Source organism: Zootoca vivipara, chromosome 2, assembly GCF_963506605.1.
Source record: "Zootoca vivipara chromosome 2, rZooViv1.1, whole genome shotgun sequence".
In the NCBI taxonomy this organism is placed as follows: Eukaryota; Metazoa; Chordata; class Lepidosauria; order Squamata; family Lacertidae; genus Zootoca; species Zootoca vivipara.
The window spans coordinates 105,879,143-105,906,549 of record NC_083277.1 but is presented as its reverse complement, the minus strand read 5'-3'; the positions used below and the strand labels follow the sequence as shown (position 1 = coordinate 105,906,549).

The window sequence follows — 27,407 nt, the reverse complement described above, 5'->3', positions numbered from 1 at the left end:
TTGCACTGGAAAGATGCAAAAATAGATGGATCTGAGGCAGGATCAGTAGGGGCTGAATTGTTGAGTTGGGAATGTGGTGCTGAACCACCTCATCAGTGCCAGAATCCGCAAGAGATGGGTCTGCCAGTGTTATGACTTGTCGAGACAGCAAACAAGCATTTGAGATGAAATGTGCATCTAATGGATGAGTGCCATCCCACCCCTGGTGCAGGGAGCTGTGCTAGTAGTGGTCACTAACACTTCTGGTGTTAGGTGGATCAGGGTATGTCTAACAAATCATCACATGCCTTGCAACCTAGCTGTAGTTTCTAGCCTGAGCTGCTCTGCAGAACCAACTGTTCCACATACAAGACCCAGTTGTTGTTAGCTTCAACTCTGAAGGTTAGGAGACACGCCTAAAATCAGAAAGAGCAAGCATGGTGGGGGAGCATAATTAGCCTTGAACACAATTTGTTGTGCTTACAGTCTTTGTTATTACCTCACTGTTTTCCTCTGCTCCTTGGGAAATCACGGCATTGTATTAACAGCGCAGTGTACTACTCATCCCTATAAAATTCAGTCTCCCAGAGCTACAGATTATTCAGCCTTCCACTGTAAAAGCCGAGTAGAGGGGTAACATTTTTATTCCCCGCTGATGGAGTGTCTGTTGCGTGGCACTTATTAATATCACTGTTCCACCTTGTCTGGAAGGAAGGGGGAGGGAACTTCTAAGCTGGTAAAAAGAAAAGAAAAAAAGCCACCATGATGGATAAAGAGAAGCAAACATTTTGTCTCTTTTTCCGCTTTCATTTTGCAGATGAAATATTGCCAGGACAGTTTCATTATCTTTTTGTGGGAAGAGTTTTTAAGGAGTTGCGTGCCATGTCCTCTCTGTAGTTTTAATGGCAAAGAGGAAAGGATGGGGAGGGTGTAAATTTAGACCTGGCTTTTTTATTATTATTATTTTTAATGGTGCCTAGGAATGCTTTTGTAGTGCAGACATAAAAAGGATATAAATCATATCTCCCAGTGCTTTGCTATAAAGCTTCTCTGTGCTGGTGTTACTCTTTCAATTCCCTGGTGGCCTGCGGAGAAGAATCAATTAAATCTTGCAATGCAGTCAATGAGTATTTGTCCAAACATGCTGGAAAGAATAAAAGGGGGCAGGAGGTCCTTAATGAAAGAGAGTTGTGGGCTGTAACATGGCCGGCCCTATAATGAGGCAGAGTGAGGCACTACCTCAGGTAGCAGGGCAGAGCAGGTGGCAGATTGCACATCCTGTCTGCTGTCCATTGGGCTTCCTCCTCCCATCATGGTACCATGAATGCACCAAAAGCCTGCTTGTTGCAGCTAATGCTGCTACAGTGGTCTAAACCACTGTAGCCTCTTGGGCTTGCTGATCGGAAGGTTGGCGGTTCGAACGGGGTGAGCTCCCGTTGCTCTGTCCCAGCTCCTGCCAACCTAGCAGTTTGAAACCACACCAGTGCAAGTAGATAAATAGGTACCGCTGCGGCGGGAAGGTAAATGGAATTTCCCGTGTGCTCTGCTTTCCGTCATGGTGTCCCATTGCACCAGAAGTGGTTTAGTCCTGCTGGCCACAGGACTCGGAAAGCTGTCTGTGAACAAACACTGGCTTCCTTGGCCTTGAAAGCAAGATGAGCACCACAACCCCATAGTCAACTTTGACTGGACTTAACCGTCCAGTGGTGGTGCTCACCTGCCACAGAGTGCCACCACTGTAAGAGAGAAGCAGGTGGTGATTCTCCAGGAGAGCTCTTGAGGCCAACCACAAGGGGTCCTTCCTTAGAGGGAGGCATTGTGCCTGTGCCACTTAGGCTCTGGCTTCTGTAGCTGAGCCCACTGATTTTCCCAGAGAGCCACAGGAGAGGCCCGGAACTCAGCACTCTGCAGATCTGGTTTGTTCCCTAGGAAAGAGCCTGGCGGTGCATTTGCCAGCTTCTTCATGGAAACAGTAATGAGAGGACCAAAGAAAACGGGGCAGCTTGTCAAGACGATGGCAGTTCCCCGCTCCTGACCTCTGGGCTTGTTCTTTGACTATGTGTGTGTACAGCATACCCTCCAATACTTCCCCAATGAAAATAGGGACATCGTATTCCAGAATAATAATATAAAAATAATTTATACTCCATGCATCTGACAGGGTTGCCCCAGCCACTTTGGACAGCTTCCAACATATATGAAAACTTAATTAACCTTTTTTTTAAAAAAAAACTTCCCTATACAGGGTTGCCCTCAGATGTCTTCTAAAGGTTATCTCCTTGAATTGGGGTTCACGTAACTCCACACCCTCCAACATTTCTCTGATGAAAATAGGGACGTCCTAAGGAACGGTGGGACATTCAGGGTTCAAATCAGAAACCAGCATGGCTTCTGTAAATACGAGACTCTCCCTGGAAAATAGGGACACTTGGAGTGTGTATCAGATTAGACTTCTCATATCAGTTTATTGCTTGACTTGTAGACCAACGCTGACCGATGTGCTCAATTGGTGATCTCCTGGCTTGACTTCCGACTGTTTCAGTATGATCACTTCCCCACATGTTCCTCTCCCAGATGCTGGCCACAATTCTCTACCACCCGCAAGCCTGGTATATTGCACTCTCTCTCTCTCTAATCAAATCAAATCTAGGAAGGCACTCAGAGTCTTCTGCATTCTCTTCTGGGATTAAATGTTGGAATAAATATTGAAAACTAAGGTTCTGAAAGGATGGAAGAATCTTGTTTTTCGAGGTGAGCGTGTATTTGGCAAGGGGAAGGAACGCTTTGGCAGAAGTCCAAGAAAGTACTTAATTTTAAGCATGTGAGCACTTGAGCAGTCTCACTTACTGGTAGCTGTTCCGTGTACTAATTATAGTTGCCTGGAGTGGAGGTATAGATGTGTCAGGGCTATTTTAAGTTAATGGTTTTGTGAATGTGGTGGCTGAGCACTTCCTTTGCTGTGGGTTGGGAGAAGTGTTGAGTTCCACCGGAGAGATAAAAACAGCATCAAGCTGGGGAAAGGCTTTGGCCAGGTTAACCTGCAGTGACTCTAAGTTCTAGAGATGTTCTCCAGTGTGGTGGGTGGAAGGTGGGGAATCTACTGAATCTACTGTCCCACACCTGAACCATCCCTTCTTCCTCTACCACATCCTGCACGTATTCCTCCCATCTTGGACTGCCCTGGCTCGTCCTCCTCTCCCTGGCCTGGTTTCTGCCTTGTGACCAGAGCCAAACACCATAAATCATTGACCCCTTCTCCTTGGTGGCTCTCCTGGTCCCCTCCCTCCATCCCTCCCTGGTCCCCTCCCTCCATCCCTCCCTTTGGAGCTCTGCCAGTCCCTGACGCCCTAGCTTTGCATGAAGGCAGGTAAAATGCATGAAGGCAGGTAAAATGTTTTATTGTCATCGTGTTTCCCATTGGTCCCATCTAGGAACCCAGGCAGCTACTTTGTACCAGTTGAGACTATCGGCCCCCCCCTAGCTCCATGTTGTCTACTCTACAAAGGCAGTGGCTCTTTGGGGTTTCAGTCAGGAGTCTGAACCAACCCTACAGAGGCTAAAGACTGAACCTGGGGCATTTTGAATGCAAAGCATGCACTCTACCGATGAGGTGTGAGTGTAGTGTGCCATTTCTAACATGAAGAACATGAGTAACATTACAGAGAACAGGCTATTTCTTGACAGGGCAAGAGTCTCACTAGACCTATGAGTTGCCATCTGAAGTTGCTTATCAGCTCCAGGCCATCTGAAGTGGGGTTCATCCAGGGTGTCCTCCCAAGCGAAATAGTCTGGCAACGCATCATTATGCTTATTAAAGTGGAACTTGGCAATGAAATTTTCATCCTCCATCATGATTGTTCAGCTGTTTCAAATCACTTAGAAAGCTGGAACTTTGATAAGTGAAATGTCAGTTAGAATAGACATTTTAATTATATATGTATGAGAAACTTTTTTATTATTAAAAACTCCTTTCTGAATATGAAATCTGGACTTATATTGGTTGTGGAGCAGTCTTCATCTGCAATATCTTATTTATTTATTTTAAGCAAATGAGATTCCTAGGGTGTACAGTGCTTTCAGCATCACACCATCTTAGAATTGCAGGGCATAGCTTTGCAAATGTAACAAGAAATGTAATTTTTATGAATTACATTATGAGCCTGTGATTGGCAGGGGGAAGGTGGGGGCTTTGCTTATGGTCCCACTGATGAACCTCGCCTGTCATGTGGGAATCCAGAGTAGGACCTTCTCTTTTGTGACACCCCTGTTGTGAACCACCCTGAGATCTATGGGGATACGGCGGAATACAGATTTAATAAATAATAATGAAAACAATATTTTTTAAAAAATAATTTTTATTTATTTCAATTATAAAAATCGTACATACACATACACAACATTACTTTCCATTTACACAAAAAATCCATGATAAGACATAGAGAAAAGACAAATTATTACAAATATTTCTCATCTCATCTCTATACTAGAAATATAAGAAAAAAGAAAAAAGGGGGAAAAAGAAAGAAAAAAAGGGGGGAATGTAAAGAAAAAATATTAAATATTAAGAAAATATAAAAAACAAAATAAGATAACACATAAGATAACAACAACCTTCCAATCATATCCTATGTAATTTATATAACTTCCTCTTATTATCCACAAAAGGCTCTCTGAAAACAATATAACATTTATGAATCCTTGTTTAGGGCGGCAGTCCTTTTCATAGGTATAAATATTACTAATGACATTTTCAGAACCTGGCTTTCCTAAATATCTCTTCCTCTTCCTGGTCCATATCATGAGACTTGTTCTTGCATTGAATTTTAAAGGCTCTTGCAAGTCAAAGCCATTTGACTAAGAAGTTGCGTGTGGCAATGTTCATTCCATCATTGACGAGTTTGAAAAAAAATACTTAAGAACCATCTAGTAAGCACATTTAACTCTGGTAGACATGCATATTGTAGTGGTCACGTGGCATTTCTACCAGCAATGGAGAATTTGTTGCCCTCCAGATATTGTTGAGTTCTAACCCTCAATCAACCCCAACCAGTGTGTCCAGTGGTGAAGGGATGATGGAAGCTCCAGTCCACCAACTTTTTTATAAGTATCTTCTTCAGGTCAGGCATGAATGTGCTTTGGGAGAGTGCATCATGTGTCATTAGCAAATAGCCCAAGTCTGCTTCTTTTCTTTGCTTGCTGAATATTCCAATAAACCACTTCGGAGAGAACAAGTCTTTAATGACTCTGAATATATTTTCTCCCGTTCGCTCTCTCTCTCTCTCTCTCTTTTTGTACTTCTGCCTCCAGCTTTAATAACCTGCTTATTAAAGAAGCCACAGATCAACTGCAAGGATGGGGTGGCCCCCATCCTTGTATTTTGGACCTGAGCTATTGAACATGCCGGCCTACAATGGACTCTCTGTTCTTTCAGTTAGAGGTTACATACTTGATTCGTAAAGAATAATACTATACCACTGCAGAAATCAAAGAAGCGAATTGTGTCCATATGGGAGCCTTTCTGGTTGGGTGTAGCAGAGAACAGATGATACTTTATAGGCAGTGATAGTAAGCCAATGTTGCCTGGGGTTTGTAAGGTCTTTTCACACATTACACGGTAACAAATCGAGGTTTGGCAGGGTGCTGCCTGCAGCCAACCTCAGCTTCTGACAAATAGACCTGTGTGATATATGTGTTTTCAAATAACCTGGTTGTCACATTTCTGAATATGTGACACCTAAAATATCTGTAATGAGGAAAGAGGCTCTGCGGAGGTTATGCAGTTTTGAGATTAGAAGCTTTACGATATGCACTCATGTTAATTGTGATTCAGTTGTTCTTTACTAGTCTTTATATATTGATTAAAGGGACCCAGGTGGCGCTGTGGTTAAACCACTGAGCCTAGGGCTTGCTGATCAGAAGGTCGGCGGTTCGAATCCCTGTGACGGGGTGAGCTCCCGTTGCTTGGTCCCAGCTCCTGCCAACCTAGCAGTTCGAAAGCACGTCAAAATGCAAGTAGATAAATAGAAACCGCTACAGCGGGAAGGTAAACGGCGTTTCCATGTGCTGCTCTGGTTTGCCAGAAGCGGCTTTGTCATGCTGGCCACATGACCTGGAAGCTATACGCCGGCTCCCTCCCTCGGCTCCAATAATGCGAGATGAGCGCGCAACCCCAGAGTCGGTCACGACTGGATCTAATGGTCAGGGGTCCCTTTACCTTTACCTTTTTATATATTGATTATGTATAGAGGTGATACAAAGTTGAACTAGAATGGGAACTAAAACATGTCTAGAATTTGTGCAGTGTTGACCTCTGGAGCTTTAAGCATTTTAATTGAAAGGGTGAAAATAAGCGGCTGAAATCCACCACCACTGTTTTCCGATCAACACCTAAGTTAACAACATTTCATCACCATGCCCAATTCTAATGCTTTTAAAGGAGTAAAACGAATAGTCATTCTGCAGAATGTAGAGAGAAGTTCTGGGCTGGAGGAGAAGCAAATACTCCTATCTGCAGTCATAAGCGTGAGCTGAATGAGCATATCTGATCTTCTCCCACACAAAAACCCCACACATGAACATAAAATGTATAGTTATGCAGTTATTTGTCTATGTTACCCAATTACATTAGCATATGAGAAAGAAGACAAACTGTTTTTGAGCTTAGGCAAAATAAGGGACATACTTGCACATATATATTTATTTAAATCCACACACATTTAAATGCTTTCCCACACACAGGAATGTCGGTGATGTCACCAAATTGCCGAGAGTAGTAAAAACTAAAAGATTGTGAGGCGCTCGAAAAGAATCTCTCCCCAAGTGGGTGAATGGGCATTAAAATAGCAAATAAAGTTTAAGGTAAGCAAGTGTAAAGTGTTACACACAGGGGCAAAAAAAAAAATCCTAACCACGTGTTTTTTAATTGGTGGTCACTGAACAGGAAAGTGATCTAGGTATAATGGTAGATAGCTCAATATAACAGTAGACCCTGCATGTGGCTGCTGTGGGGGGGGGGGGAGGCAATTTTTCATTAGGAAAATAAAACTGCCATTATCATTACAGTGGTATATACAGGCACGTAATTCCAAGAGGGCACGAACCAGGTGCCCCCATGCATATATAAGGTGGAATATATATTAAGCTGAAAACAAAAAGCTGCTGTCTCATACATAAATAACATATCTGACCTTGATCCCACAAATAGACTAAATTTAAAACCGGAAGCCCACAGCAGTTGCAGGATCTTATAGCTCCAAGAGCTAAGCAAGCAAAGCCACACAACAGGTTCAGATTTTCTTTGCTGCGTTGAGGCAGGGGCTGTGAGCAGGAAAGCATTCCCATAAATCAAGACAAGTACAAGACAGTTCAGAAACCGAGGGCCAAAATAGAGCCAATTGTGAGTCTCCCATGTTGCATTGAGCTTCAGCCCTATGTATCACTATTATCCTATCACAAAATGTGAGAGATGCCAGAAAATACATAAGTTAAGCTAAGAAAATTAATATTCCAGTCTTTCGGTTCCCTGCCTCTTAAAAGGCCAAGAAGAAAGATGAAATTTCAGATATGTAATTTTTTTACTCCCTGCCTTTGCAACGCATGTACACACACGTGCGCACACACACACAGACAAACAAACCTACTCCTGACCTGGAAACTGGTGCTAAAGAACTCTTGCAGATCTCTCAGCACCCTCATCAAATTATGCTTCCTAGGTTTCTTTAGTGGAAGACAGGACTGTTGAATTGGTATGGGTTTGTTGTGTAGAACTGCTCTCGCTGCTTACCTGTTCTTTTAGGACAGAATTATTCTCCAAGTTCTGCTCATTTGCTGAGGGCTGCTTTAAACAGTTGTGTCAACTGCTACACCCTTAGTGTCTCCATGCTGGAGAAAGTGGGCATCTTGAGCATGCAATTTTCACAAACTTCTTTTCTACACTGAACTGCATTCTAAGAAACGTACATGTTTGAAGCAGCAGACCTGTGTCCATTGCGTAAGGAGAAAATATCTAGGAGTCCTCATCACAAGAGTTAGAGTTAGAAGGGACCCCAAGAGTCATTTAGTCCAACCCTCTGCAATGCAGGAATCTCAGCTAAAGCATCTGTGACAGATGGCCATCCAATCTCTGCTTAAAAACCTCCAAGGAAAGAGAGTCTACAACCTCCCAAGGAAGACCGTTCCACCGTCAAACAGCTTTTGCTGTCAGAAAGTTCTTCCTGATGTTTAGTGGGAATCTCCTTTCTTGTAACTTGAAGCCATTGCCTCGAGTCCTACACTCCAGAATGGGAGAAAACATGCTTGTTCCCTCTTCCATGTGACAGCCCTTAAGATATTTGAAGGTGACTATCATATCTCCTCTCAGCCTCCTCTTTTCCAGGCTAAACATACCCAGCTCCTTCAACATTTTCTCATATGGCTTGGTTTCCAGACCCTTGATCAGGCATCCCCAAACTTCGGCCCTCCAGATGTTTTGGACTACAATTCCCATCTTCCCCAACCATTGGTCCTGTTAGCTAGGGGTCATGGGAGTTGTAGGCCAAAACATCTGGAGGGCCGCAGTTTGGGGGTGCCTGCCCTTGATCATCTTGATATTCTGATTTTTTTTTTAAAAAAATGTAACTTTTTAAAGTTAAAAGTCATTTGGGAAACTGAAAGAGGGGGGGGGCTGTGAATGTTCTTAATACGTAGGAAGCAAGGAATATTATTTTGTTGCTGTGGTTGCTCGTTCCTGCTGTAGTGGAAGCACTTTTTTCAGATAAAGTTAGGTCATTATGCGGCATGTCCTCTCTGGAAAGCTGTCAGTGTGTTCCCTAAGGGTTTTAATTCCATCTCCTAATGCCAACATTTACTGCTTTTGTAAGATTACCAGTTTAAATGGCTCTTGGCATTTTTATCACCCAGATGTGATCAAAAGCAACTAATATGCAGGCCCTTGTAAAATTAATGGAACGTGAGCGCAGGTAGGTGTTGTGAACAGAAAGGTTTCATTTGCTGCTTGCCTCACTGACCAGATATCACCTCTTGCATGCCTTCAATTCCTACTTCTTCACAGAGCATCTTCTCCTTATTTGGGTTTCCGTATATAAATAATAATAACCATAACTTGATTCTGCTGCATGCTGGTAACCATGCTGCGAACAGCAGGGTTTAGGAGTAATTTTTTTGATGGTACAACTCTTCCTCCCTAATGGATCAATTCATCTTCCCCATCTCACCCCAGCTTTTATCCAAATTAGAATAAAAGTATTTTGTTTTTCTCCATTATTTTTAGTATGTGACCATGCCGCTTAGTACCTTTCCTTGAGATGCATCAAATAAAGGTAGCTGACATTCTATAGCAGCAATGGAGAACCTGTCTTTGTGGGACATGGGTACATCTTCATTGTTCTTATTTAAGGAAGTGAGTGTGCTGTTTTATGGAGGTGGTCCCACCATGAGCCAAGGTGAGCATATTTTGAAAGCAATTAAGGCAAACAAGTGAGAGATGGACAGATCTGATTTTCTTGGCAGGATGCAATCCATTCGCACGGTTCTCTTACTTAACTCTTATAAAATGAAGAGATGTGTGAGGACACTGTTAATTTCAGTAAGGTTTGTGCAGGAGAACTTCCCACTCTGGTGTAAGTGAGGGTTGAACTGCAGTGGTAGGTGTTGTCTTCAGGAACCTTTTCACACAACACTCCTTGAGAAGTGTTCTCCTTTTTTCACTCTTATGTGTAAAAAAAATAACATATATATTTATTTATATAATAGCTGAATTACATGAGGGGGAAGGTAAATTCTATATATATATTTTTTTAAAGTAACAAAAATAAAAATTGGAAATAAATGTGCCCTGCCTTCAATGATCTTTCACCAGGTGCTGCAAAGGAGACAACAGTATTTGCCCATTGTGCAGAAGTCAAGGGGTAAAGGAAACATGTCCCCATTATTGGGGCAACCAGACTGACTGCTTGCTGCTTTGGTTCCCAGTAGGCAGAAAAAGCACCAGCAGGGCACAAGAACATGGGACCTTAGCTTGGTTGCCTTGACAGTGGGGATGCATTCCTTTTTCTTCTACTCTGCTTTTCATCTGCTATGAGGGCAATGAAAGAACTTTGTATGCCCTCAGTGTCGTCACATTCAAATCTGATTTAGTTGCTTGTTCATTTTTAAATTGCTTCAAAATAGGCAGCAAAAATGTAAAGGTTTTTCTCTGGGTTGGGAGGGAGCTGTTGTGAACCATAAGGATGCCCACCACTGAGGAGGGACGATTGCTCAAATAAGGGGAAGTCAGAGGTTCCTGGTTTCCAAAGCAAAGGCATCCGGATGGGAGACCAAAGGAGTGAATTCAGCACCAAGGACAGTGCTTCTGCAGCTGAATCCAGCCATCCCTCAGTGAGGTCCTGGAGGAACTGGCTGAGATTTAGAGCAGGGCCAGCCTGTCATTGACTGGAAAACCCACCCCTTGAGTGCTACCTCCTGTTCTGTTGAAGTGTCTTCTTCTGCAGCCAATGCCACCCGTATGTCTCAAGACGTCTCAAAAGTCAAACTACTGTTCGCTTGTATTCCTTTGGTGGTGAGAGAGGTTGGGGTTGGCCTAGGGCATGGTTGGTTGTCTTTGATTGGCTGTAGTGAAATTTGTTTTTGTGCGTGAGTGGGGTGTGTCCATGTGTTTGGATCAGGTTAGCCAGATTGATTTGTATGCTGTTGGCGGGTTCTTGTTGTTGTCTTGTTGGGCTGTGTATGTGATAAAGGGTAACCATATTCGGGTGAAGGCGTCTTCTTCTATTTGTCCCCATGTCAGTTTCCCACAACAGTGACGCTGACACAAAACCCCACACTAAGTAGAATAGAAGCAGTGCCACCCGACCCGACCCCACCCCATTCCATTAATCACGCCCCCCTCCACCTCTTTCACCCTTTTCTTCCTAATGTGACACTAATGTCTTAACAAATGAAACTGATCTGTAGAAAATGTAACCTGAAAAAAGAGACATTGCGCATACTTTTGTAAACGAAGAAATCTTCAATAAAAATATATTTGACTCCCTGAAAAAAAAGAGTCAAACTACTGGAGAATCACAGCACCCAAAGCGACCCCTCCAAGGCGCAAGCCTGGGCAGTGTGTATGGAGTCACTCTCTGAGCTGCCCAGATGACAAGACTCCCCTCTTGGTCTCCCTGATGTGGTCCAAAGGAAAGCAGAGCAATACATTTGGTACCCGCTGGGCTCCAGGAGTTGCAGCCTATGCTTCCCTCTTGCTCATGAGTCATGACTGTTATAAACAGATGACTTATGGGTACAGTAATATCCAAAACTATCTGGTCCGTAATTCCAGCCTAGGGGTTGCCAACATGATGTTCTCCAGATGTTGCTGAACTGCAACTTCTGTCAGCCCCAGCCAACATGGCTAATGGTGTAGGATGATGGGAATTGTAGTCCAGCAATGTATGGAGAGCACTACATTGACTATCTCATTCATAGCTGGCAGACAATTTGCCAGTTTCTGCTCCATATGTTTCAAAATTACTCTTTGGGAGATAGATAATTTTCACTTGTCATGGTTAAGGCTTGAATCTTGAACATTACGTCTTTTCATCAACCCCATAAAGAGTTTCCTTCTCCAGGTTCATGGGCTTACTAATGCAGTCATTAAAGCCCAAATACCTGATTCATGTGGGAACTCTACTAACCAGCTGTCTCGAGGACAAATGTGTATTTGCCCACCTATAAATGGGCATGTTTAGTTAGTCCATATGCATTTCTGTTCTTATTTTGATTACATGTGTATACGTGCCTAGAGTTACCTGTTTTAATCCTCCGTCTTTTGCCTGGAAAGTGAAAACTGTGAAGCTTGAAGCTTATGCAACACGCTTGATGCTATTTCAATACTTCATTATACCTTGGAGGTGCCTCTAAATCATCTCTTGGAACATGGGTGGTGCAACCCTTGACTTAAGGAAGCTGAGGGACAGTATTGCAGTAATCTGAGCACCCTTGACCCCAAAGGTTGCACATCTTCATTATTGCTCTCCTTGTTGTATTTATCCAATTACTAAGACGTTCTGAGCCTGAGGGAGTGGTAACTGGCAAATCTTCTCAGACCCCAGGACCCAGTCACAAACAGTGGCTAACAGGGAGCATTGCAGAACCAGCTTTGAATATGTTTACTATGGTATTCCACCATTTAAGCCTTGTTGCTCCTTTTTACCAGTTAGTTGTTCGTAGTTTGCTATTGGTTTAAAGTGGGGATAAATGTTTTCATGTCACCCAGCAGTCCAAACCAAACAGTTCTCCTTGCAAATTTCCCATGGGCATCTGGTTAGGCTTTGTGAGAACAGGATCCCGGACTGATCCAGAATGACTATTTATGTTCTTTTTTTATAATAATTTTTATTAATTTTACAAATAAAGAAATAACACAAACATACAGAAAATACATTGAACAACAGAGAAATAGAAAAAAGAAAAAAAAGAAATAAAAAACAAAGAAAATCCAAATATAAATCCTCATTCCCTTAACAATGTATATAGGGACCTCCTCGAGTTCCATCAATCTGCGTTTCATTTCATTTTTATCTTTAGCAATTTCTTATACATTTTTATACAAATTTCATAATACTTCAATTCTTTCATCCCTCTAACTACTTCACATATTCTCTAAATCCACAGCTTCTAGACAATCTTAAATCTAATCTTAATATACAATTTTAGCCTATTTTTTCAAATATATTTTAAAATCTTTCCAATCTTCTTCAATCACCTCTTCTCCCTGGTCACGGATTCTCCTGGTCATCTCAGCCATCTCCATATACTCCATCATCTTCATTTGCCAATCATCAATTGTTGGTAGTTCCTGGGACTTCCAGTTCTCAGAATGACTATTTATGTTCTTGTAAGGCAAACACTTCTTCTTCTTCTTCTTCTTCTTCTTCTTCTTCTTCTTCTTCTTCTTCTTCTTCTTCTTCTTCTTCTTCTTCTTCTTCTTCTTCCTCCTCCTCCTCCTCCTCCTCCTCCTCTTCCTCTTCCTCTTCCTCTTCCTCTTCCTCTTCCTCTTCCTCTTTTTTACATATGCCATTTCTAAATGGAACAGGGTTTTATTTGAACTGTACTGTAAAGAAAGCTATGAAACTGTATGACTATGACAATCATGGGTCTCCTGCGCTCTTCGCGGGGATATATTGCTACTGCCATGCAGCAATTTGGGAAAAATTCATGACCCTTATTTGCAGCTTTAAAGAAAAGGCTGCTCGGGTAACATGATTTACAGTCCTGCGCCTGAAAGAAGGGAAATGTCTGCATAGCAAGCTTTCTGCTTCCAATTCATGCGTGTTCCCTGGAAGAGAGTGTTGGGGGCACTCGGGGGCACTCTGGTGTTCCTACTTTTGTGAACAAGCTCAATGGTGGATCTACCGTAGTTAGTCCAGCATTCTGCTTTAGCATTTGCCAGTGTTTTTTGGCTGGGTTTCCATACTTCTAACAGCTGCTCAATAATCAGAAATAATCAGGCACATCTTTTCCTGCCATGCAGATACAGTGATTGAGGGAAAGTGGAGGGAATTCATTGTGCTGCATTTCTGCCTTTGTGTAGTTGAAAAAGTTGCAGAAACCCTGATCGTGGGGTACATGTGGACTTACATAAATAACAATTTATGGAAGCAGCCAATTCAGTAAAGTCCTATACAGTGGTACCTTGGTTCTCAAATGCCCGGTTTTTGAACATTTTTCAGAAGCCAAACATCCAGTGCGGCTGCCAGCTATTGTTTCCGGGGGACCTGCACCAATCAGAAGCTGCGCCTTGGTTTTTGAACATTTCGGATGTCAAACGGATTAAGTTTGGCTCTTTTGTTTTTGCTATTTATTTTGTGTTTTTGTTTTTGAGAGGCTTTTTCAGTTAATTTGTTTTTGTGACTGTGTGTAACCCAGTTCAGCTACTGACTGACTGATTTTGTGACTGCGGAAATGGATGAAAACTCCCCATCCATTGTTTGAAAATAATAATAATTTAATTTTTTATCATCTGCAATACTGTCTTATTTATTTTATGGTACAGTGCAATGATTATTGCTTTCACTTTATGGATCAATGGTCTTGTTAGATAGTAAAATTCATGTTAAATTGCTGTTTTAGGGGTCGTTTTTAAAAGTCTGGAACGGATTAATCCATTTTGCATTACTTTCTATAGGAAAGTGTGCCTTAGTTTTGGAACGCTTTGGTTTTGGAACGGACTTTCATAATGGATTAAGCTCATAAACAAGGCAGTTGTGGGGATGGCCCTCTTTTCTGCTATTTGTCTTCTCTGAATCTAGTACTTAGAGGAATGCATCTTCTGAACATGGATGTTCAGTTTTAGCTATTCTGATACATAGCCATTGATATACCTGCCATTCATGATTATTCACATGCCCACTTGTTTTGATGTTTGGACACCCTTGAAAGCTTTCTGTAGGTGCTTCAGTGAGGTTACAATCACAATTGTGATATCTCATAGTTACTCATGGAAATGACATATTTAAGAGGTTTGGCTCTGTGTGGAGCAGTTACCCAGTACAGTGGTACCTTGGTACTCAAACTTAATCTGTTCCGGAAGTCAGTTCCAAAACCAAAGCGTTCCAAAACCAAGGTGTGCTTTCCCATAGATAGTAATGCAAAATGGATTAATCCGTAACAACCGCTAAAACAGCAATCCATAAAATCCATAAAATGAAAGCAATAAACAATGTGGTGCAGTCACAGAATCAATCAGTAGCTGAACTGGGTTCCACGCAGTCACAAAAACAAAAAAGAGCCACAAAAATGCAAAATAAATAGCAAAAACAGACAGACCTCAGCGTAACACTCGAAATGAAAGTGTGGCACTCAAAACAGAAGCGTAACAGTCAAAATAGAAGTGTGGCACTCTAAACAGAGTAAAAATTGCAAACTGGAACACTTACTTCCAGGTTTGCAGTGTTTGGGTTCCAAGTTGTTGAGTACTGAGGCATTTGAGAACCAAGGTACCACTGTATCTATTGTATGTATGAAAAGCAGAAGGTTTGGGCTTGGATATCCTGAGGCCATGAGCCAAGGGTAAAAAAGAAGGGCAGGGGTGCTAATGCTTCTGTGCTTCATTTCTCACACTGAGTGAGGCTTGGCAGCTATCTACAAGCAGATGTCAACGAAACTGTTGCAGTGGATTGGAGTAAAGGGCTCTTGGCAGGGGTTTGGCAGTTGCACAAGAGCTTTCACAGCGTGTGTTGTTGGAGCATCCCACATACTTGCTGTACTTCATTATGCAGGAATGTATGAATACTAGGGGGCAAATGCCAAAACAAGAGGTTGTAATCACGCTGGAGTCAGAGTCTGCACCCAGTTTACTGTCAGCAGTTTATCACTGGAGAATTCAAAGCTTTACAAAGTTAAATACGAGTCAAATTCTCCTCTCTTTCTAATACTGTGTTAACCGGTATTTGTCAGCCGAAGCAGCATTGACTATTATGACAAGCATGCAGTAGATTAGGTTTGTAAACACATTATACAGTCCATTGCTGTTGTGTGATTAAGCTCAGGACAGCCCTCTATATATCTTAAGCTGGAATGCATTGTTCCAATTCATTATGAGTATATTATATTGATAGATCTCTGAAAACTGCTTTGAAGTCCATATCATTATATTGGTTTCATAGTTTTTGACCTAGCGATATATCACAAATCATGGTGCGTGTTAGGGCTGTTAGGGGTCAGCGAAAAAGAATCCAAAACCAGATTGAAGTCCTTATTGTGATACTGGTTTCATATATCACAAATCATGATGTGTGTGTGTGTGTGCTATGCAAAAATCATGATGCAGGAAAAACTGGGAAGCCAGCCAATGTCTTTGCATGTCTCCATCCTTATTCCACACATTGTGATATATCAGTATGTTGCGATATTTAGGTGGTGGTATATCACGATGCTGAAAACCAGATATTGCCCAGTTCTAGTTATGAGCAAGAACTACTTAATAAACTAAAATCTGGGGTGCTCGTTCAAGTAAGTAAAGTTTGAGATGAGTGCAATTGTACAGTTTCCTTTAAATTAATCAGATAATAATGTCATTTTTCTACTAGAAAGGAAAGCCCATTTTTGTTGCTTCTTCTTCGTCTTCATCTTCATCTTCCACCCATCTGACTGGGTTGCCCCAGCTATTCTGGGTGGCTTCTGACAAATGCTTACCATTAATTCGAGATTGTTATTGTTGACAGTTCCTTTCAAATAAACACATCCTCTGATACATCCACTATTTTCTTCAATTAAATCAATGCCTTTCCCCCCAGTCATTCCGTATAGAACAGGGACAGAGCATCTCATGGTTCTCCAGCTGTTGCTGAAGCACAGCTCCTGGCACCTCTCACTATTGGCCATGCTGGTTGAGCCTGGTGGGAGTTGCAGTCCAACAATATCCACAGGTTTCCCATCCCCATAATAGGCAAGTATGTCCAAACAGCATGATAAAAGTCAGTATGAGCAAATTGTCATATCCAATAGCCACTCTGCATTGAAGTGTATGCATGTTATGCTGTTAAGTACCACTGAAACAATACTTGTAGATTGGGTAGTAACAGCTAAGGCTGAATATTTGACTAAATTCTATTCCAGTCATTACCTGGCATACTGCACCACATAGCTCTTCCCACACTTGCTTTCTTACAAAAGAAAAACACTGCCTACATTTCTCAGTGAAGGAGTAGAGCTTTCCAGCAGGCCTTTTATATATCCTGCTCTGATTAATAGATCAAATGTTGTTATTTTGAACAGAAGTGTCTTTTTGAATAAGAGCATATGGGATGTTTCTTATTTGGAGGCACCAAAAATTGGTCTTCTAACAACCAATTTTAATGACCACTTTCTGAAAAGAAATGGTAATGGCTATTCTACATGAGATTTTCAGCAGAGTAGAACCCACCCACGTGATACATTTAGCATGTTTGTTTTATGTTAATTCGGGAGTAAATCTTTGTGGAATGAGAGCCAGTTATTGTTCTTTTGACTAGAGCTTGATACAAGTAGAAAGGGCTGCAAGGTACCCTGATCTGGGTTCATTTTACCTAAATCTGCTCAACTTCTCCATCTTGGCATTTTTTCATGCCCTCATTTGCCAAGCCGACTTAATTCCCTGAATGATATCCAGCTACGTTCATACTCAGAGTAGACCTATTTAAATAAGTGGAATTAACTTATAAACTAATTGATTTCAATGGATCTGCTCGGAGCACAGCTAATATACGATATCACCCCGTTCAGTCTAACCACCAAGCCATTACTTGATTTCAGCTTGTTAATCCCCCCTCCCCATCCTTTCCTTTGATCTTCTCCTCCAGATGAGTAACAAAAGGTCCAACAGCTTTCGCCAAGCCATCTTGCAGGGGAACCGGAGGCTGTGCAGCAAGGCCCTGCTGGAGGAGACTGGACTGAGCCTTTCCCAGCGGCTGATCCGCCACGTTGCGTATGAGACTCTGCCGCGTGAGATTGATCGGAAGTGGTATTACGACAGCTACACCTGCTGCCCCCCACCTTGGTTCATGATTGCCATCACCATTGTAGAGGCAAGTATTTTTTTTTTTTAAAAAAAGGTGTGTGTACCTTCTAGCTCAGGCATCCCCAAACTGCAGCCCTCCAGATGTTTTGGCCTACAACTCCCATTATCCCTAGCTAACAGGACCAGTGGTCAGGGATGATGGGAATTGTAGTCCAGAACATCTGGAGGGCCGAAGTTTGAGGATGCCTGTTCTAGCTAGCATTGTTTTAAGACAATGTGCTATGAACCAATTTAAACAGTAATCAGACTAAAGTCCCCCATAAGGAAACGCATCAAGCAGAAGTTAGTCTGAATCCTCTTTGAAAGCATTGGGATGGAATTTAGTTGCAACTAACCAGCCCCATTGATGTCTGCATGTCCACCAGCCCCACACCCTCCCATGGCCACATGTACACATACACAGGGCTGCTCCGCAGAAGCAGGAACGCTGGCTTACCTGAAGTTCTGCTCCTGTGAAGGAGGAGCCCCCTTCCACACTGGCACGAAATGTGGAGCTATTGAGGGCGAGGCTATTGAGTGGGTCACCATCAAAGCTTAAACGGGTAGCAGCACAATCCCATTCCCCCCCACATGTACAGGAAACAGGTGAGGGAGAAGGTCTGGACAGACCTTTAGTCACAACTGCACTTGCTGGAATTAAGCCTGTATGTATCCTTGCGTATATTTTCTTGGCTGGATGCTTGAATGAATTACAGTTAACTGTGTGATCTCCCTGCTTTCCTAGGTTGCCTTCTTTCTTTACAATGGAGTGGTACTAGATAGGTTTGTGCTGCAAGTCACCCATCCCTTATATTTGAAGAACTCATTGTTATATCATCCTCAGCTCCGTGCCCAGGCCTGGAGGTACCTCACCTACATATTCATGCATGCAGGGTGAGTTCTGGGAGAAAAGGGGGGCTGAATTTCTTGGGGTGGGGTGGGGTTCCCTTACCTCGTGGGAAAGGCAGGGGTTGACACAGAGCTGCCATCAAAGCACCTGGCATCAGTGGCATAGCGTGGGTTGCCAACGCCCGGGGCTGCACGGAGGGGGTGAGAGGGAGGTAAACATGCACATTCAACTGCCTAATGGCATCCACATCACTCAGGAGATCCCAGCCACAGAGATAAGAAAGTAAGAGTAGTTCCGTTGTCTGGAAAGACCACTTCCTGGTTTGCACGGAGATGCCATTTTCAACAGAGCCCAGCAATGGAAGCACACAGCTGTATTGAGGCAGCACTGGGTATTGAAAGTTTGCGCCCCCTCACAATTTTGTGTCTGGGGCAACTGCCCCTGTGACACACACACAAACTAAGACAATGCCCTGCATCCTTGGGCAGCTGCTGGGGGGCCCTGGCAGGGCCCACTGCTGATGTTTACCCTGCCCCCCTAAAAACAGATCCAGCCTGGCTGGGTCTAGCTGCCATTTTAGTTTCAGACAATGGCTTCCTTCAGCATATTGTCAAAAAACAGTCTCCTTGGCACTGCTTGGAGTACTGCTGCTTCCACTCCTGCCAGGCGAGCCCGCTGCAACACATCAACAGAGGAGAGGGCACCACCGGAGGGCCCCTTAAACCTGAATCACACCCCTAGGTCTTCTGCTCTGAAACTAAAATGCTGGGAGAATCCTGTTGCTCTTAGGTGTCCATAAAAAAGTATTACACACGGTCCCCATTTTTAAAAATGATTTGCGATCTTTGGATAAAACAATGTTCTGCAAAAGCTGGTTTATGTTGCCTGCTGGTCATAGGATGTCAGGGGCAGAAGCTGTAGAAGGAAATATGGGTATATCGTTCTTAACCTCATAGCAATAAGTATCTTTCCCTGACAGATCTGCAGGATTTTTTTGCATAATTCGCTTGCCTTCTGATAGGAGCGTCCTTCAAGTTGGAAATAGCTGCTTGAGGTGGTGGCGAGACATTTTCGTTGGGACAGTACCAGCAGGCAGGATTAAATACCATCTCCTTGCCCACTACAGGCCTGGTCATGCTCTTCAACCCACCCCTGTAATGCCACTTTTACATTTTAAAACCCATGCATGTTAATTGCAGTATGAGACAAAAAGGACTGCCTTTGTTCATAGAGATTTGCCAAAAAGGTTGAAACCTTAAAAAAGATGTAAGTGCTTAAACTATGTTTCAGTATGCTTCCCTTTCTCACAAAATGCTAACCTCTGCCTTGACAAGTATCTTGTTGCTGTTAGGCTGTCGTGTTGCTTGAAAAAATGTGCTGAACCTTTTAATTATCACGTTTCTTTCACAACTTTGGCTGGTTTCCAAGGGAAACTCATGGGAAGATACACTATCCAATGCCTCACAACTGTAAATATTAAGAGACTTTGCCAGCACAGCCTTATTACTTTTTTTTTGCAGTGGATTCTAAATCTTTTGGAAGTGTAAGCTATCAGAACCGTGTGCACAAACATCCCCCACTTGAGAAGCAATCCCTGCTTTATTTTTTATTTTTTATGATGGAATACTTACTACAGTTAGGTAGCTAAACCATCCTTTATAGCCAGCCTACCCTCATTAGATTATTTTCACATTCAGAGAATAAAATAAATCTCAGGAAGAGTAGTAGTAATAACCTCTTTCTTTCTACTTTTAATGGTGAGGCCATTATTCCTCTCTCCCCACCCCAAAAAGGCAAGCTAATATAAAGGTGGTGAAGCCTATTGTTGTCATACTTCCTGCTGTGACTTTAAAATGTTAATTTGAAACTCTTAATTTACTGCCCTCATCTGCTTTTTTTTATGGGCATTTGTGACAGCCAGAAGGTAGCTGAGGAGAAGGCAGTTCTTAAGGGTGACTGAGAGCTCCCCAAAATGTGCTGTTTGTGTCTTGATCCCGATGGAGAAAAGCTTTATAAGAAACAAAAGCTGTAAATTTTAGCCTTCCGCTTTAAAGCTGAGCGGACGTTAATTATCTGTGGGGCCCACCCATTTGCATTGCTGCCATAACTAATGACTTGCATTGATTCAAGGGCCCATTTGTTTGGTTGCGGAGAAGGTGAAGCCTTGATAAATCAATTATATTGTCATCTAAAGAATGACACATTCAGAGCATGGAGAGCCAATTATGTTTTATGGGTGCTTATTGACCATGGGACTCGGATGCTCCTGGCTGCAGTAGAAGTTGGGCTGAATGGAATGCTTCTTGAAACTTTTTTTAAAGAACGGGCATGCATCAAACACACTAAGGAACAGAACCTCTAAGGGTCTTCTAATCGAAATAAATCATTGCCCCGCAAGAGGCATTAAATTCTCCGTTAGAAAACATTGGGCATCTTCCCATGACTTTTCTTATGTACTACCCTGCATCTTGTTCTACTTCCTTCTATATAAGGGATTTTAAAAATCTTTTTCCAAATGGTGTTTTCCCCATTAAAAAAGAAGAAAACCCAATTCTAAGTAATCTTAGAATCAAAGACACTTTTAGGTTTGCTAACATGACAATCAGTGGGGTTTCCCCTCTACCCTGGCTACAATAGGTGGGCGAAGGCAGTAAATCAAGGCTAGGGCTTGCTGACCAGAAGGTCGTGGGTTCGAATCCCCGTGACGGGGTGAGCTCCCATTGTTCGGTCCCAGATCCTGCCCACCTAGCAGTTCGAAAGCATGTCAAAGTGCAGTTAGATAAATAGGTACCGCTCCGGCGGGAAGGTAAATGGCGTTTCCGTGTGTTGCTCTGGTTCGCCAGAAGCGGCTTAGTCATGCTGGCCACATGACCCGGAAGCTGTCTGCGGACAAACGCCAGCAGGCCTATAGAGTGAGATGACCGTCGCAACCCCAGAGTCGTCCACGACTGGACCTAACGGGGGCCATTTCCTAGCTATCTTAAGAGATGCTGGCTTGCTTAAGGCTGTCCAACCAGTTAGTGGATGAGCTGAGATTTATACCAGAGTCTTTCAGCCTATAAGCAATATCCATAATTATTCTGCTTGCAAATATACTTTGCTAATTAACAAAGTTTAAAGACAGGATTATTAAACCTGAATTGTGACATTCCCCCCCCCACTTAGGGAAAAATAATCTATTTTAACCTAGATAAAATTAAACTTTTTTTAAAAAACATCCAGAACCCTGGCACTAAGATGTTGACTCATTTATTTATACAAAGGCTCTGTACTTGTCTGTTGGTACCAAAGTGAATCATAGAATTGTAAAGTTGGAAGAGACCCTGAAGGTCATCTACTCCAACCCCCTGTATTGCAGGAATTTTATTCATTCATTCATTCATTCATTCATTCATTCATATGCTATTTCCATTTTCCCCAGGATAGAGCACCTTGGACTCAATGTTGTCCTTCAACTTCTGGTTGGAGTCCCCCTTGAAATGGTACATGGTGCTGCAAGGATCGGGTTTGTCTACATTGCTGGAGTTGTAGCAGGTATGTTGTATGGGTGAATAAACCTGATATTGGCTGATACTGAAATTGTGGTTAATCTCCATGGTTGAGGTTTCTTGTGAGAGAAGGTAGAAGGTGCCCATCATTTGTGACCATAATGTTGTCCTTATCAACACAATACAGTATAAATGTTGCAGTCAGGGCTACTTTTCAGCAGGAGCTTGCCAGAACTCAGCTCTAAAAAGGTAAAGGACCCCTGGACGGTTAAGTCCAGTCAAATGAGACTATGGGGTTGCGGCGCTCATGTCACTTTTCAGGCCGAGAGAGCCGGCGTTTGTCCACAGACAGCTTTCCGGGTCATGTGGCCAGCATGACTAAACCGCTTCTGGTGCAATGGGACACCGTGACAAGTGCCAGAGCGCACGGAAATGCCGTTTACCTCCCCACCACAGCAGTACCTGTTTATCTACCTGCATTGGCATGCTTTGAACTGCTTGGTTGGCAGGAGCTGTGACAGAGCAACAGGAGCTCAGCCTTCACAGGGGTTCAAACCACCGACCTTCCGATAGGTAAGCCCAAGAGGCTTAGTGGTTTAGACCACAGCGCCACCCACGTCCCCTACTCAGTTCTGGCACCTCTCAGGCGAGTGCCATTGCCATTATTAGAGAACAAGGGAGGCATCCACGGTGAGCTCCGGCACCTCTTTTTCTAGAAAAATATCACTGGTTGCAGTAATTTCGAAAATATGACACTGCATGGAAGTAAAACCGAACCAAGTCTAGAGTTTGTCAAGGTGTGATCATGGTTCCTCCTTTGAAGGCACTGCTACAAGCTGAATGTTTCAGACCACACTGGCCCCTGTTGGGAATGGACGAATCTGTCAAATTTGGTTTCTCTCAGTTTCTTATTTTTCTAGTATTAAGTTCAGTTCTCCACAATTCTGCATCAGTTTGTTGGGTTTTTTTTTAAAGTTACATTAAAAAAAATAACATTTTAGTTTGCTTTCCTTCTAATGTACAATTCATCTAATATTTATATTTTGCAAGCATTCCCCCCAATATAATACTCTGCTTTGTTCTTTTCACCTATATATGTATTTTTGTACACATCGTTTGCCTACATCACAAGATTCATAGAAGTTCAAATTACAAAGGATAGCTGTGAATTGTTTTGCTTATTGTTTCAGGGAGTACAAATGGCGTTGGTCCGCTTTAAAATGTAGACCAAATCATTTTTTTCTCCCAACCTCCAGCCACATGTGTGGCTACAAATCTCTCTGCAGTAGGATCCTGTGTCTTGTCAAGGTTCCTGTTTGCTAATTGCTGTGATGATTCTAAGCTTGTTAAATGAGCACACATAGAAACCTCCTTCAGACGTTTGCACTAAAAATGTGAAAGTTGGGAGGGGAGCCCGTCGGCCCAGGATTGTGCCCCTGGCCCAATTCTAAGCTGTTGTATGTTCAAATGAAGACATGTGAAGAGGACTTCTGTTGGTAACTGAGAAAGTTATTGTAGTTTTTCCTAGTGCCGTGTTTGCGCTTCAAGGCCCACAAGCCCTTCCCCCAAGGGCGTACCCACCATGCGGCAAGTTAGGGCAGCTGCCCTACTCTAGAAGCAGGGCTGGTGGGCAGAGGCGGAGCACAGCCCGGCGGAGCGCGAGTTCGCCATTCCCGCCGCACCGCGCCGCACCCTCCCTCCAGCTCCCCGGCGCGCCCTCAGGCAAGGCCAAGCACGGCGGGGAACCAGGGAGCGCGGCGCGGCGCGGTGGGCGGGAACGCCGAACTCGCGCTCTGCTGGGCTGGGCTCCGCCTCCGCCCACCAGCCCTGCTGCTAGGGAGGGGCACAGCCCGGCGGAGCGCGAGTTCGCCGTTCCCGCCCGCCGCGCTGCGCCCTCCCTCCAGCTCCCCGTCGCGCCCTCTGGCAAGGCCAAGCGCGGCGGGGAACCAGAGAGCGCGGCGCGGCGGGCGGGAACGCTGAACTCGCGCTCCGCTGGGCTGGGCTCCGCCTCCGCCTACCAGCCCTGCTGCTAGGGAGGGGCACAGCCCGGCGGAGCGCGAGTTCGCCGTTCCCGCCCACTTTGTGGCCCCTCCCCTTCCGTGCCTTGGCCCCTCCCCTTGCCCCCCCTAGTTTTGATCCTGGGTACGCCCATGCCTTCCCCTGTAAATAACTACACACTGACACATAATTTTAGTTTAAGTTATTGGGCAGAATTTTAGGCCACAACTTTATTGATTACAGCAAAGTGAGCGGTATTGGCTTAGGCATTGGCAACAGATTATAACTGATTCCTGGCTCTCTGGCTCGTGGTCTGAAAGGGTAAACACCAAACGAGGGAGCAACATTGATGGAGATCAACCGAAGCTCACCCTGGGGTTCCTGTGGTCCTGGCATGGCCCTAGCCCCTCAAGCGGACTTCATATGAGATCCTCAGATTCTTTTACTGGAATACCCTATTTCTGGAGGGGCAGGTGATGGCTGCGCCTCCCCTCCCCACACATTTCAATAATCCAATGCCTAACCACCAAACCTTACAAAGTTGTGATGATTGCTAAGGGGGTAGGCGAAAAGAAAGTGGCTACAGCCAATCTGCCAAATGGAAAAAAGTCCTACCCAGCCCCTGTTCCGAAACAGGCGACCCAATCCAAAGCAAGGCCAGCCATCCCGATTGGCCCAAACAGCCTGGCGTGATCCCAGGGCCTGACTGCTAAGTCTTGGGCCATGCCCAGCAACAACTCACCCTGCGGGGGGTGCCTTAGAGGCCCGCGCGCAACCAGGACCCTCATTAAAGAGGATCCCTTTTCTCAATTGAGCTGTACAGTGAGTGCAGGATCAGGCACTACTATAATTAAGCATTAGTTATTGGGGGGGGAAGGGACCCAGGTGGCGCTGTGGTTAAACCACTGAGCCTAGGGCTTGCTGATCAGAAGGTCGGCGGTTCGAATCCCTGTGACGGGGTGAGCTCCCGTTGCTTGGTCCCAGCTCCTGCCAACCTAGCAGTTCAAAAGCACGTCAAAATGCAAGTAGATAAATAGGAACCGCTACAGCGGGAAGGTAAACGGCATTTCCATGTGCTGCTCTGGTTTGCCAGAAGCGGCTTTGTCATGCTGGCCACATGACCCGGAAGCTGTACGCCGGCTCCCTCGGCCAATAATGCGAGATGAGCGCGCAACCCCAGAGTCTGTCACGACTGGACCTAATGGTCAGGGGTCCCTTTACCTTTACCTATGGGGGGGGGATCAGTTATAAGGCCATAAATGCAGTTTTGGGGCTTACTACGCTTTTTTCATGTGAAGAGATTTCCTGAGGTATAAAGTACCCAGGGATTATTTTTTTAATCTATATATCTGATTTGGCTTTACCTTTGTTTACCGCAGTGTCAGTAATTGTCAGCTGAAGGTTTTTTGTTAGGGCCCAACATGGCAACTTTCCAATGACCAGTGAATCTATGGGAGGATAGATCTTCATGGACTGATTGATTTTTACATTTGTACTGCATTTGTTATTCACGTCTTGCGCCTCTGCAGTTTGGAGGTGAAGGAAGCTGGCTTGATGACAGATCAAATCTAATTATAACAAGAGGAGAGAACAAGAGGCAACTGCAGGGAGGGTGCCATGGGATGTCTGGGACAGTGATTGGCAGGTTTAGCTATTTGTCCCTCTCCCATGCCCTGGTCCTTACCGATATAGCAAGTCTTGCTGCAATGAACAAATAAAGCTGCAATAGAAGTGTGCCGTAAAGGGACCCCTGACCATTAGGTCCAGCCGCGGATGACTCTGGGGTTGCGGCGCTCATCCCGCTTTACTGGCCAAGGGAGCTGACGTACAGCTTCCGGGTCATGTGGCCAGCATGACTAAGCAGCTTCTGGCAAACCAGAGCAGCGCACAGAAACCCCATTTACCTTCCCGTCAGAGCGGTACCTATTTACCTACTTGCACTTTGACGTGCTTTCAAACTGCTAGGTGGGCAGGAGCAGGGCAATGGGAGCCTACCCCGTCGCGGGGGTTCAAACCGCCGACCTTCTGATTGGCAAGCCCTAGACTCAGTGGTTTAGACCACAGCACCACCTGCACCACAATTAAAAAAAGAGAGTTATGTGCTATGAGGAAGTACGTGGAGGTGGGAAGCATAAATGTCATAATTGGATTAGAAAGCTAGGAATAGGGAGGGGGGCTCCATAAACATATTAGCGTGAAGGTCCTTTTCAGCGCATCTGGAGTACCAGGGCCGTCTTAAGCACCCCTGGTGCCATGGTGCGACGGATCCCTCTGGCGCCCCGCCCCGTCTCCCATCGCGACGGGCGGGCAGGCGCAGCGCTACTGCCGAGGGCGCTGCTGCGCGGAAGAGCGGCAGGCGGGCGGGCGCAGCTGCGATGCAGCCCCCTGGCGGGCCGGCGCCATGGCGCCCTGCGCCACCCAGCCTGGCCGTAGGGCCGGCCCTGTGGAGTACGGTATCTGGTCCTATGACTGACATAGCCAGTGGTACAATTCCACACAGCATTAACATGAGTAAACCATGTGATGCAGCAGCATGAAAAGCTAATGCTATTCTAGGCTGCATTCACAGACGTATAGTGTCCAGATCAAGAGAAGTAAGAGTACCTCTCCATTCTGCCTTGGTCAGACCACACCTGGAGTACTGCGTCCAATTCTGGACACCACAATATAAGAAAGATGTTGACAAGCTTGAATGTGTGCAGAGGAGGGAAGCCAAGGTTATCAAGGGTCTGGAAACTTAAGCCTTATGAGCAGCAATTGAAGGAGCTGGGTATGTTTAGCCTGGAAAAGAGGAGACTGAGAGGAGATATGATAGCCATATTCAAATATCTCAAGGGCTGTCACATGGAAGAGTGGGAAAGCTTGCTTTCTCCTGCTCTGGAGTGTAGGACTTGAACCAATGACTTCAAATTACAAAAAAGGAGATTCCAACTAAACATACAGTAGAAAAATAAAATAAAAATGACAGTAAGAGCTGTTTGGCAATGGAATGGTCTCTCTCCCTCAGGAGGTTGTGGACTCTCCTTCCTTGTGGGGTTTTTAAGCAAAGGTTGGGTGGCCATCTGTCACGGATGCTTTAGCTGAGATTCCTGCATTGCAGGTGGTTGGACCAGATAACCCTTGGGTCCCTTCCAACTCTACGATTCTATGCTTAGTGAGAAAGGCAGCGTATATATCCTCTTATGCTAGTTTTCTATGTTTGTGGCAGCCTGATACAACCCAGGCACAACTATACCAACTCAGGGAGAAGTAGGCCTGAAATGAAGCCTACATGTGTGCTCAACTCTTCCCCATCCCTTTCCATCCTCAGTGTCTCTGGCCATCCAAAATGCGACCAGGTGTGGGGAACCTCCAGATATTGCTAGACTACAACTCACAGCATCCCTGGCCATTGGCCTTGCTTGCAGGGGCTGATGGGAGTTGTAATTCAATTTCTGGCAGGCCTGATTTAGCATATGAAGTTCTTGGCAAAATAACCTATCCTCTCTCTCTTTTGCTTTTGTTACTTTGCAAAATGTCACATATGTGTTCTCCGTCTCGGACTTTCTCATTTTCCAACTCTGTGTGTTTGATTTAC

At 44.3% G+C, this 27,407-nt stretch overlaps 1 protein-coding gene across 1 annotated transcript in view; it reads left to right on the top strand.

Annotated features, from left to right (window-relative positions):
• RHBDL3 (rhomboid like 3) overlaps positions 1–27,407 on the top strand; it is a 129,537-nt gene that overhangs the window by 80,738 nt on the left and 21,392 nt on the right. The window contains exons 5-7 of the mRNA XM_060271999.1: positions 17,298–17,522; positions 18,240–18,388; positions 21,766–21,878. Of these exons, the coding sequence (XP_060127982.1) occupies positions 17,298–17,522; positions 18,240–18,388; positions 21,766–21,878 (487 nt within the window). The remainder of the gene's footprint in view (positions 1–17,297; positions 17,523–18,239; positions 18,389–21,765; positions 21,879–27,407) is intronic.